This window comes from Moschus berezovskii, chromosome 25 (genome assembly GCF_049115385.1).
Source record: "Moschus berezovskii isolate FMDL1 chromosome 25, NW_MosBer_1.0, whole genome shotgun sequence".
NCBI lineage: Eukaryota > Metazoa > Chordata > Mammalia > Artiodactyla > Moschidae > Moschus > Moschus berezovskii.
Genome location: NC_142484.1, coordinates 21,472,273 through 21,484,978, shown reverse-complemented (window position 1 = coordinate 21,484,978; position 12,706 = coordinate 21,472,273). Strand labels below are relative to the sequence as shown.

General features: G+C 37.6%; 1 protein-coding gene across 1 annotated transcript; it reads right to left on the bottom strand.

Moving 5' to 3' along the window:
• Positions 1 to 318: 318 nt before the first annotated feature.
• LOC129548496 (olfactory receptor 8B3-like) lies at positions 319 to 1,266 on the bottom strand. Its single transcript, XM_055415015.2, has one exon. The coding sequence runs from the start codon at positions 1,240 to 1,242 to the stop codon at positions 319 to 321; it is 924 nt and encodes a 307-aa protein (XP_055270990.2). The 5' UTR covers positions 1,243 to 1,266.
• Positions 1,267 to 12,706: the final 11,440 nt, after the last annotated feature.

Sequence of the window (12,706 nt, the reverse complement as noted above, 5' to 3'; positions counted from 1 at the left end):
ACCACTTGAAGACCATTTTCTTTTTCCAAAAAACTAAAAGTTTGATATCACAAAAAAACACAGATAGCATTTCTAATTTAATGTTATTACTAAATAGGAAAAATGGGGGGATACAATAGTGTGTAAATAGAAAAAAGAAGTTCCAGATAGAAAAACAGGAAGTAAATTATTGAGAAAAGGCACACATTTTCTTAATCATGTTATGAAAAAAAAAAAGGATAATAAGGCTGCAACTAAAAATATTTAATTAATATTTAATTACCACAGAATCTCCTTGTCATATCAATAGCTGCACAGACACATACTCTCTGATCAAAATCATCTAGGCAGGGTTGTTCTCAGAGCAAGTTTAACATCTTTGTTCCTCAAACTGTAGATTAAGGGGTTCAGCAAAGGAACCGTATTGGTGTAAAAAACAGAAGAGATTTTTCCTTCATCCATAGACACGGCAGAAGATGGTTTGAGATACACAAATGAAATTGATCCAAAGAAGAGAGAAACAGCAATGACGTGGGAACTGCAGGTGCCAAAGGCTTTGGATCTGCCCTCTTTGGAGCTGATTTGAAGGATATTGGAGAGGATGAAAACATAAGAGATAAAGATGGTGATACTGGGCACAATGACATTGAACCCTGCTATAATGGAATCTACCAGCTCATTGACATAGGTGCTTGTGCAGGAGATCTTGAGCAGAGGCATGATATCACACATATAATGGTTGATGGTGTTTGCCTCACAGAAGGCCAGGCTCAGCATGCATTCAGTGAGAACCATGGCACCAGCAAATGCCATGAAGTATGAACCAAGCATAAGGCTGGAACACACTTTAGGGGTCATGGCAACATTATACAAAAGTGGGTTACAGATAGCCACATAGCGATCATAGGCCATTGATGTCAGCACATAGCATTCAGAAATGACAAAAAAACTGAGAAAAAAGAGCTGGGTCATGCACCCCATGTAAGAAATAATATTCTTCTTTGATATGAAGTTAATCAGCATTTTGGGTGTAAACACAGAAGAATAACAGAAATCTATGAAGGACAAGTTAAAGAGGAAAAAGTACATGGGGGTGTGTAGGTGTGAACTCAGCCCTATAAGGATTAACAAGCCCAAATTTCCCATCACAGTGACCATATACATTCCTAGAAAGAGGAAGAAGAGCGGGAGCTGGAGATCTGGTTGGTCTGTTAATCCCAACAAAATGAACTGAGTCACGGAAGAGCCATTTCCTGGAGCCATTCTTCTCTAAGCAAATCTGTGAGCACAGGAGAAAAGGTTTACACCGAGGAAAAACAGCTTTTCTCCAACAATTCTTCTCACATAGTGAGGTATGTACAGGGAATGACTAAAACTATCCAAAACTTGATCCATAGAATTTCTTTACCATTACCATGGAGATGCGAGACAAGAGTTTTCCCTTCTAAGGTGTTATAAACTAAGCAGCAAAAAAATCACCACAGTTTAACCTACAGAGTGAAGAGAACACCTGCCATATGCAAACATAACTGTTGGCGGGGTGGGGAGGGGGAAGGAAAGGGAAAAGAAGTTTGAACCAGAACAGAAATTTCCTTCTCTCATCTCACCATTTCTTCTTCATGCACTTGGACCCACCCCTCACCAATAAATTGAACCCTATGGACCATAGCCCACTAGGCTCCTCTGTCCATGGGGACTCTCCAGGCAAGAAGACTGGAGTGGGTTGCCATTCCCTCCTTCAGGGGATCTTCCCGACCCAGGGATCGAACTGGTATCTCTCAGTCTCCTGCATTGGCAGGCAGGTTCTTCACCACTAGTGCCACTTGGGAAGCCCAAAATTGAAGGCAGCAACCCTCAGAGCCTGATGCTTTTCTCTAATGAAGATTAGACCTGATGGAGTAGGAGTCAAAGAAACTGTCTTATATAAGATCCTTGGTCTCCATCTCAAATAAGGAAAAGATGAACATAAATGGAATTCAGAAACTCACCCTCCATAAGCCAGAAAATCCAAATTCTTTCTTCTTATTATTGCTATACCCCTGATCCAGGAAGGTCAGTTTCAGATTCATAGGCTTTGGTTTCTTTGATTCTAAGAAAATGCCACCTGCAATTAATCTTTGATATTTCCTGGAAAGTATATTCAGAATTATAGATCATCACCTTGAGTATGACTTTTCACTCTATCAAGGAGCAGAAAGCAATATACAGCCTCTATTAATATCATTCTTACCACACAGTAAGTCACAAAAGATATATTGTGAGTGCAATGGTGCAATGCACTCAGATAAAAAAAGACCGCCACTTCCTCAGTCTCTTCCCCCAGGGAACAGTTTCTGGGTGTAATAGGTAACTAAGGGGATTGTATTTATACCTAGACCACAATATGTCTTTTCTTCCTTATGCAATCAATATTTCATTCAAGTTTTTCCTTCACTGCAGGGATTGTTAACCCTCCAAGGACAAGCCAAAATTAACAACCATTTCCCATTAGTGACATGCAGAAGACCAAGCCCTAGAATCTCCTCCTCTGTATGGCCACACTGATTCAAAAACAATTTCTGTACAAATTCCCTTCGTAAGAAACCCAAAACTTAGTTTAAAAGGATCCTGCACACAGTTTGAGCATGATACCAGTTATGTCGAAGTTGTTCAGAAATTTCAAAATAAACTCTTGCCATATACCTATGGTGGTCAACAACCACATGACTAGGACAAACTTCCCCCAGTTCCCAGATTCTTCCTGGGGAGAGAAAGAGATGTACAACACATACAAAGCCCCAACTTTCTAGGTGCTGTTCTGAAGACTGGCTTCAGGATAACCTGTGCCAGAAAGCTGAGTGGACATAAGGTATGGCATAGTTAGCTGCCTGAGGTGAGAGAAAGAACTGAGATAGCAGTCTGGGCTAGAATTCACCTCCCCTTGGCTTAACACAGCTAGCTGTAGAAAATACTTTTCCTACAGCTTCTCCTTGATTAAGGAAAATGTGCATTGTGCATCCAATGACCTGATTTATCTAGGGGCTGCTTGAGGAATTGACTTTAGTCTCCTTTGTTTTAGGGGCCTGATGGGATCCTAACATGATCCAAATACTTGAGAGCTACTAAAAACAAAGTGGATTGTGCTTTTACAAAGTTAAAGAGGTTTGCTTTTTCTAGCCAGGCTTGATGATATGGGTCTTCTCCAGTACAAAGCCAGTTTATAAGGACAAAATAGGTTGCTATTTTGTCTATATATAGACATAAAAGCAGAAAGTCAAGGTAAAATGAAGGAAAGTCCAATTACACACACACAAAAAAAAAAACTTTCCAAAAGGGCCTAAAAAGTGGCCCTAATGAAACGGATACATGATTTACATGACAGAGATCTCATTTAACAGCCATAAAGATGCTCATTGTAGTCACAGAATAATACATGAACAAAGTGAGAATTTTAGCTTTATGAATACCAAGAAGAAATCATGAATCCAAAGAACACAATAACTGAACGGAATAATTCACTAAAAATTCAAAACTGCAGACTAAAAAAACTGAGGAAAAGAGTCTAAAATTTGGGGGGAGAGACCTTTGAAATAATTCAGTAAATGGAGGAAAAATAAAAAAGAATTAAAAATAGTGGGTAAAGTCTAAGGGATTTATGAAAAATGTCACCTGGACCATACAGGTACTACAGAGTTTCAGAAGAAGAATGTGATAAATGAAGCAAAATATGTCTTGAAGAAAAACTGGCTGAAAAATCCCTGCATCTGTGCAAGGAAACGCATGTCCAGAGCCAGGAAACAAAAAGGATCCCGAAGAAATCAACAGAAAAAAAGCACTTTACAATCAAGTTACAAGAAGTCAAAGACAGAATTTTTTTTTATTGAAGTGTAGTTGATTTACAGTATGTTGTAAGTTTCAGATGCACAATATTTTTATAGATTAAACTCCCTTTAAAGCTATATTAAAATACTGACTGGTTCTCCATCCATATATCTTTATTTTATACATACTGATCTGTATCTCTTAATCCCCTCCTTCCTTCACTGTCTCTCACCTCTTCCCTCTCCCCACTGATAACCACTACTTTGATCTCAGTATCTGTGAGATTGTTTCTGTCCTATTAACTTTTTCCTTTTTATTTTTTATATTCCATATATAAGTGGTAATACAATATTGGTAATTTTCTGTCTGCCCTATTTCACTAAAAAATATTCTCTAGGACCAACCACATTATTACAAATGGTGGGATTTCATTATTTTTATTGGCTGAGTTATATATTATGCATATTAATATATACATATATTATATAGCCCAGCTTTTAAAATATTATATATGATACTTTGCCACTAAATATATATATGTGTGTACACATATATATATGTGTGTGTACATATATACAAATATATGTATATGTATATATACATTTTTGCTGTTATTCAGTCACTAAGGGCATGTCTGACTCTACAACCCCATGGACTGCATCACACCAGGCTTCCCTGTACTTCAGTATCTCACAGTTTGCTTAAACTCATGTCCATTGAATCAGTTATGCCATCCATCCATCTCATCCTCTGTCACTCACTTCTTCTCCTGCCCTCAATCTTTTCCAGCATCAGGGTCTTTTCCAGTGAGTGGGTTCTTCATATCGGGTAGTCAAAGTATTGGAGTTCAGCCTTCCAATGAATATTCCAGGTTGATTTCCTTTAGGATCAACTGGTTTGATCTCCTTGCTGTTCAAGGGACTCTCAAGAGTCTTCTCCAGCACCACAGCTCAAAAACATCAATTCTCCTAGATCATTACCATTAAAGCTCATCACTTACTTTAGCTTTTTTTTTTTGATGTATATTATATGGGTTTGAACAAATTTATAATGACATAAATCCACCATTATAGTATCATACAGAATAGTTTCATTGTCTAAGAATTAATCTGTGCTCTGCCTATGGATCCTTCTCTCCCCTGGCAACTAATGATCTTTTTACTGTCTCCATAGTTTTGCCTTTTTCAAAATGGTATGTAACTGGAGTCATATAGTATGTAGCCTTTTCAGATGGACTTCTTTCATTTAGTAATATGAATTAAGTTTCCTCCAGCCTTTTCAAAGCTTGATGGCTCATTTCTTTATAGTGCTGTATAATATAACAGTCTGGATGTGCCACAGTGTATTTATCCACTCACCTTCTGAGGGGCATTTTATTAGCTTCTAGGTTTAAGCATTCAGAAAACTAAGATCATGGCATCTGGTCCCACCACTTCATGGAAAATAGATGGAGAAACAGTGGAAAAAGTGTCAGACTTTATTTTTTTGGCCTCCAGAATCACTGCAGATGCTGATTGCAGCCAGGAAATTAAAGGACGCTTACTCCTTGGAAGGAAAGTTATGACCAACCTAGAGAGCATATTAAAAAGCAGAGACATTGCCAACCAAGGTCCGTCTAGTCAAGGCTATGGTTTTTCCCGTGGTCATGTATGGATGTGAGAGTTGGACTGTGAAGAAAGCTGATCGTCGAAGAATTGATGCTTTTGAACTGTGGTGCTGGAGAAGACTCTTGAGAGTCCCTTGGACTGCAAGAACATCCAACCAGTCCATTCTAAAGGAGATCAATCCTGGGTGTTCATTGGAAGGACTGATGCTAAAGCTGAAACTCCAATACTTTGGCCACCTCATGCGACGAGTTGACTCACTGGAAAAGAGTCTGATGCTGGGAGGGATTGGGGGTGGGAGGAGAAGGGGACGACAGAGAATGAGATGGCTGGATGGCATCACCAGCTCGATGGACGTGAGTTTGAGTGAACTCCGGGAGTTGGTGATGGACAGGGAGGCCTGGCGTGCTGTGATTCATGGGGTTGCAAAGAGTCAGACACGACTGAGTGACTGAACTGAACTGAACTGAGGTTTAAGCGATTATGAATAAATATGCTATAAAAATCCATGTGCAGGTTTTTATGTGGATATAAGTTTTCAATTCATTTGGGTAAATTCTAAGAATTGCTGGATCTCATGGTAAGAGTAGGATTAGTTTTATAAGAAATTGCCAAACTGACTTCCAAAGTGGCTGTACCTTTCAGAATTCTCATCACCCATGAAGGAGAATTCCTGGAGTTTCACATTCTCTCCAGGACTTCATGTTGTTTATATTCCAGATTTCAGCCACTCTAATATGGTGTACTAGTATCTCATTTATTAAAAAGTATCTCGTTTTATTAAATCATGGTTGATTTATAATGCTCTGTTAATTTCTGTTGAATAGCAAAATGATTCAGTTATACATTTCTCTATATATATATTCTTTTTCATATTCTTTCCCATTATAGTTTATTATAGGATAACAACTGTAGTTTCCTGAGGTATACAGTAGGAGCTTGTCTATCCATTTCCTATATAAAAGATTGCACATGCTAATCCCAAACTTCCAATATATCCTTCTCCAACCACCACTCCCTTCCCCTGGCAACCCTGAATTTGTTCTCTGTATCTGTGTGGTTCTATTTCATTGTTGCTTTCATTTGCATTTTCTCGATGCCATATGATGTTGAGCATCTTTTCACATGCTTATTTGTCATTTGTTTATCTTTTTGGTTAGATATCTGTTAAGGTCTTTGACTCATTTATAAATAATCTTGCTTTCTATTGTATAGCACATGGAACTCTGCTCAATGTTATGTGCCACCAGGATGGGAGCGGGGTTTGGGGGAGAATGGGAACATGTATATTTGACAGAGTCCTTTGGCCGTCCACCTGAAACTACCACAACACTGTTAACCAGCCATATGCCAATACAAAATAAAAAATTTGAAAAAAATAAAGCATCAAGTACTTGGCAGGATCTAGAGAATTTTATGATTAGTGAAATATCTCATATAGAAACATAGTATAAGATACCAGTTATATGGGAATCTAAAATATAAAACAAACAAATGTATACAACAAAACAGAAAGAGGCTCACAAACAAAGGAAAAAAACTACAGGCGAACCATCAAGGAGAGGGGCAAGACGGGCATACAGGATTAAGAAATAAAAATTACTATGTATAAAACAGATAAGCAACAAGGAGTTATTTTATAGCACAGGGAATTATACAATTATCTTGTAATAATTTTAATGAAATATATTTCTGTAAAAACACTAAAACACTATGCTGTACACCTGAAAATAATGTTGTAAATCAACTATATTTCAATAAAAATGCATTTAAAAAATAAATTCCAGCATGAAAAGATGTTTGTAGTTAGAAAATTATAATAAAAGAGTCTTGGAAAAACCAAAAGGAGTTAATACTACATTTTGAGTGGCTTGATGAACGATTTCGGGCACAGGAATCAAGGGAGGTAAATTGAACTGGCAAGAGAACACTTAGAGTGAAAGGCTTATATAGCTATCTAATCTTATCTAAATAATTTATTTCCAAAATATTTTGTATAAAATATTTACATGACTCTGTGTACACTTAAAGTATGTCTACCAAGTGTTTAATTAAGAAAACTAGCAAGAACTCACGAAGCTATATGTGATCACAGTTTTTAATTATAAATAGGTCTATTTATACAAATAATTCTCCAAGTAAAAAGACAATCAGAAACATCAATGACAGCACCAAATTCATTCACAATAATTTGACTAAATAAGCTCTTTCAAAACTTATCTCATAACATTCAGCTAGATTTTTTACAATAAATACACAAGGAGAAAAATATACCTATAAGTACTGAATCAACTATGTTGGAAATATTTTATGACCTTGGTATATATTAAATTGAATGTTTAATTATTTATTAAACCATAAATGAATGTTCAGTGAACATCTAGTATGTCTGTTATGTTTGATGATAAAAAAGAAAAATAGGTATTTTCAACCTTTATCATATTACCATAAATTATCTAAAAACAAAATATTCTTATATTTAAAGATGAATAAAGATGAATTATGATGGTTACTAGACAACAATTCCAAATAAAATCATCAAAATTCTAATGTAAATGTGCGCTTATTTGTGGAATGTAATTTTTCTATTAGATTTTATGAATGAAATATCAATTACTGATCAAAAATTCTCTTTTCAGCTCAGTTCAGTTCAGTCGCTCAGTCGTCTCCGACTCTTTGCAAACCCATGAATCACAGCACGCCAGGCCTCCCTGTCCATCACCAACTCCTGGAGTTCACTCAAACTCATGTCCATCAAGTCGGTGATGTCATCCAGTCATCTCATTCTCTGTCGTCCCCGTTTCCTCCCACCCCCAATCCCTCCTAGCATCAGACGCTTTACCAGTGAGTCAACTTGTTGCATAAGGTGGCCAAAATATTGGAATTTCAGCTTTAGCATCAGTAATTCCAATAAACACCCAGGATTGATCTCCTCCAGAATGGACTGGTTGGATCTCCTTGCAGTCCAAGGGACTCTCAAGAGTCTTCTCCAACACCACAGTTCAAAAGCATCGATTCTTCGGCAATCAGTTTTCTTCACAGTCCAACTCTCACATCCATACATGACCACAGGAAAAAACATAGCCTTGACTAGACGGACCTTGGTTGGCAAAGTAATGTCTCTGCTTTTTAATATGCTATCAAGGTTGGTCATAACTTTCCTTTCAAGGAGTAACCGTCTTTTAATTTCCTGGCTGCAATCAGCATCTGCAGTGATTCTGGAGGCCAAAAAAATAAAGTCTGACACTGTTTCCCCATCTATTTCCCATGAAGTGATGGGACCAGATGCCATGATCTTTGTTTTCTGAATGTTGAGCTTCAAGCCAACCTTTTCACTCTCCTCTTTCACTTTCATCAAGAGGCTTTTTAGTTCCTCTTCACTTTCTGCCATAAGGGTGGTGTCATCTGCATATCTGAGGTTATTGATATTTCTCCCGGCAATCTTGATTCTAGCTTGTGCTTCTTCCAGCCCAGCCTTCCTCATGATGTACTCTGCATATAAGTTAAATAAGCAGGGTGACAATATACAACCTTGACATACTCCTTTTCCTATTTGGAACCAGTCTGTTGTTCCATGTCCAGTTCTAACTGTTGCTTCCTGACCTGCATACAGGTTTCTCAAGAGGCAGGTCAGGTGGTCTGGTATTCCCTACTCTTTCAGAATGTTCCACAGTTTATTGTGATCCACACAGTCAAAGGCTTTGTCATAGTCAATAAAGCAGAAATAGATGTATTTCTGAAACTCTCTTGCTTTTTCCATGATCCAGCAGATATTGGAAATTTGATCTCTCATTCCTCTGCCTTTTCTAAAACCAGCTTGAACATCTGGAAGTTCACCATTCACGTATTGCTCAAGCCTGGCTTGGAGAATTTTGAGCATGACTTTACTAGCGTGTGAGATGAGTGCAATTGTGCAGTAGTTTGAGCATTCTTTGGCATTCCCTTTCTTTGGGATTGGAATGAAGACTGACCTTTTCCACTCCTGTTGCCACTGCTGAGTTTTCCAAATTTGCTGGCATATTGAGTGCAGCACTTTCACAGCATCATCTTTCAGGATTTGAAATAGCTCATTTGGAATTCCATCACCTCCACTAGCTTTGTTCGTAGTGATGCTCTCTAAGGCCCACTTGACTTCACATTCCAAGATGTCTGGCTCCAGGTGTGTGATCACGCCATCGTGATTATCTTCGTCGTGAAGATCTTTTTTGTACAGTTCTTCTGTGTATTCTTGCCACCTCTTCTTAATATCTTCTGCTTCTTTTAGGTCCATACCATTTCTGTCCTTTATCGAGTCCATCTTTGCATGTACTGTTCCCTTGGTATCTCTAATTTTCTTGAAGAGATCTCTTGTCTTTCCTATTCTGCTGTTTTCCTCTATTTCTTTGCATTGATCACTGAGGAAGGCTTTCTTATCTCTCCTTGCTATTCTTTGGAACTCTGCATTCAGATGCTTATATCTTTCCTTTTCTCCTTTGCTTTTCACTTCTCTTCTTTTCACAGCTATTTGTAAGGCCTCCTCAGACAGCCATTTTGCTTTTTTGCATTTCTTTTGCATGGGGATGGTCTTGGTCCCTGTCTCCTGTACAATGTCACGAACCTCCATCCAGAGTTCATCAGGCACTCTATCTATCAGATCTAGTCCCTTAAATCTATTTCTCACTTCCACTGTATAATCATAAGGGATTTGATTTAGGTCATATCTGAATGGTCTAATGGTTTTCCCTACTTTCTTCAATTTAAGTCTGAGTTTGGCAATAAGGATTTCATGATCTGAGCCACAGTCAGCCTCTGGTCTTGTTTTTGCTAACTATATACAGCTTCTCCATCTTTGGCTGCAAAGAATATAATCAATCTGATTTCGGTGTTGACCATCTGGTGATGTCCATGTGTAGAGTCTTCTCTTGTGTTGTTGGAAGAGGGTGTTTGCTATGACCAGTGCGTTCTCTTGGCAAAACTCTATTAGCCTTTGCCCTGCTCCATTCCGTGCTCCAAGGCTGAATTTGCCTGTTACTCCAGGTGTTTCTTGACTTCCTACTTTGCATTCCAGTCCCCTATAATGAAAAGGACATCATTTTTGGGTGTTAGTTCTGAAAGGTCTTGTAAGTCTTCATAGAACCATTCAACTTCGGCTTCTGGTTGGGGCATTCCAGTCCCCTATAATGAAAAGGACATCATTTTTGGGTGTTAGTTCTGAAAGGTCTTGTAAGTCTTCATAGAACCATTCAACTTTGGCATTACTGGTTGGGGCATAGACTTGGATTACTGTAATATTGAATGGTTTGCCTTGGAAATGAACAGAGATCATTCTGTCGTTTTTGAGATTGCATCCAAGTGAAAAGTATAGTTATGTACAATATTATATGAGTTACAGATGTACAATATAGTGATTCACAATTCTTAGAGGTTATATTCCATTTACAGCTATTATAAAATACTGGTTATATCTCCTGTGTTGTACAATATATTCTTAAAGCTTATTTTATACATAATAGTTTATACTTCTTAATCACCTATCCTTTTATTGCCTCTTCCCACTTCCTTTTCCCCAGAGATAAACATAAATTTTTTTCTCTACATCAATGAGTCTATATCTCTTTTGCTGTATTCACTAATTTTTTACAGTTTTCTGATTTCGCATATAAGTAATATCATCTTTGCCTTTTTTGCCTGACTTAAACCACTTAGCATAATACCCTCCAAGTCCATTGATGTTGCTGTAAATGGGAATTTTTCATTCTTTTGATGGATGAGTAATGTTCCATTGTATATATTTACCACATCTTATCCCTTCAATCTGTTGTTGGAGATTTAGGATTCTCCCATATCATGGCAATTATAAATAATGCTGCACTGAATATTGGGGTACAAATATCTTTTTGAATTAGTGTTTTCATATTTTTCAGATATATACACAGGAGTGGAATTACTGGACTTTTGGTATTTCTATTTCTAGTTTTCTGAGATAACTCCACACTGGAAAATTCCCACTTTCAAGCTCATTCAGAAACAACTCTCCAGAAGTTAGATCTGTCCCTTCACAGTTCTTTTTTACTCCATTTTTTTCACAAGATGAGCAGTGGCTGCAAAAAGTGGTATCTGCAATTTTAGCTGTGTGATTCTGAGCAAGTCACAGAAATATTTCCTCAGCAAAAAAATCAGATAAAGAGATTTCTCTTTTAGACCATTTGTAAAATTCTAGGACACATTATTTTCTACTGATTTAAATTTTCCTCTAATAGAGGGAAGGAGTCAAATTTATGAACTAAAAGAGTAAATATCAATAAGACAATGTTTCTGCCAAATACTTTTGTTTTCTTTTGAAAAGTGGGAAACACATCTTTCTTTGCAAAAGGGAAGCTGTCTTACATAGTTAGACAATGAATCCTGACCTTATGTTTCACAACATATTCTGTAGTCAAATATACCACTGTGAAACTTTTAATCACAATTACAATCCACTGATAGGCAAGTTGGTAACAATTTCAATTATATTTATGACATCAATTGACCAATAAACTAAAAGCAGGCATTTTTATTGGTGTGGATTGAGAAAGGTAGATAGAATAGTTTAGCTTATTCATTCTCAAGTACCTTCAAGAATAAAAGAATTATGGTTCAACAAATTATTCAATTTCTTTACCTATGTGGCACCTAAAATACAGAATAGGAGCTATTACTAAAAGAAAATCCAGAAAATTTTTTGAAATGTGGGAGGGATTGGGGGCAGGAGGAGAAGGGGACGACAGAGGATGAGATGGCTGGATGGCATCACCGACTTGATGGACATGAGTCTGAGTGAACTCCGGGAGTTGGTGATGGACAGGGAGGCCTGGCGTGCTGTGATTCATGGGGTCACAAAGAGTCGGACACGACTGAGTGACTGGACTGAACTGAACTGAACTGAGCATCTTTACTATGTCCACATATTTGTCATGACTTCTCTGTGTTAATTGAGTGGTAAGTAATGACAGCACTGATACAGGAAAGGGCTCTATGTAATGAAAGCAAGAAAGAAAAGAATTGGTCAGACTGCATACTACTCTATGGCATACCTTGGATGAGTTGACACACAAGGGAAATAGTAGTGTTATCATCAGATGGGAAAGGTAATTGGTCCCTACTCTCCAAATGCTATGGGATCACTTAGGACTGAGGATGATTCTCCAGTCAAATAGGCCCACAGTGTTACATTATGTGGCAAGAGAAGAACAGGCATCAGACATTAGAGATGAAATCCTGTAAAGAAGACATGAGGAAGACAAAGGAAAATGTGAAAAAAGAATGAGAGGAAGAGGATAAAGTCGAGGTATAAATGGTTTGGT

What these genes read in the sequence shown, in the direction of transcription:
- LOC129548496 (XM_055415015.2), bottom strand. Translation starts at nt 1,242, where the DNA reads ATGGCTCCAGGAAATGGCTCTTCCGTGACTCAGTTCATTTTGTTGGGA.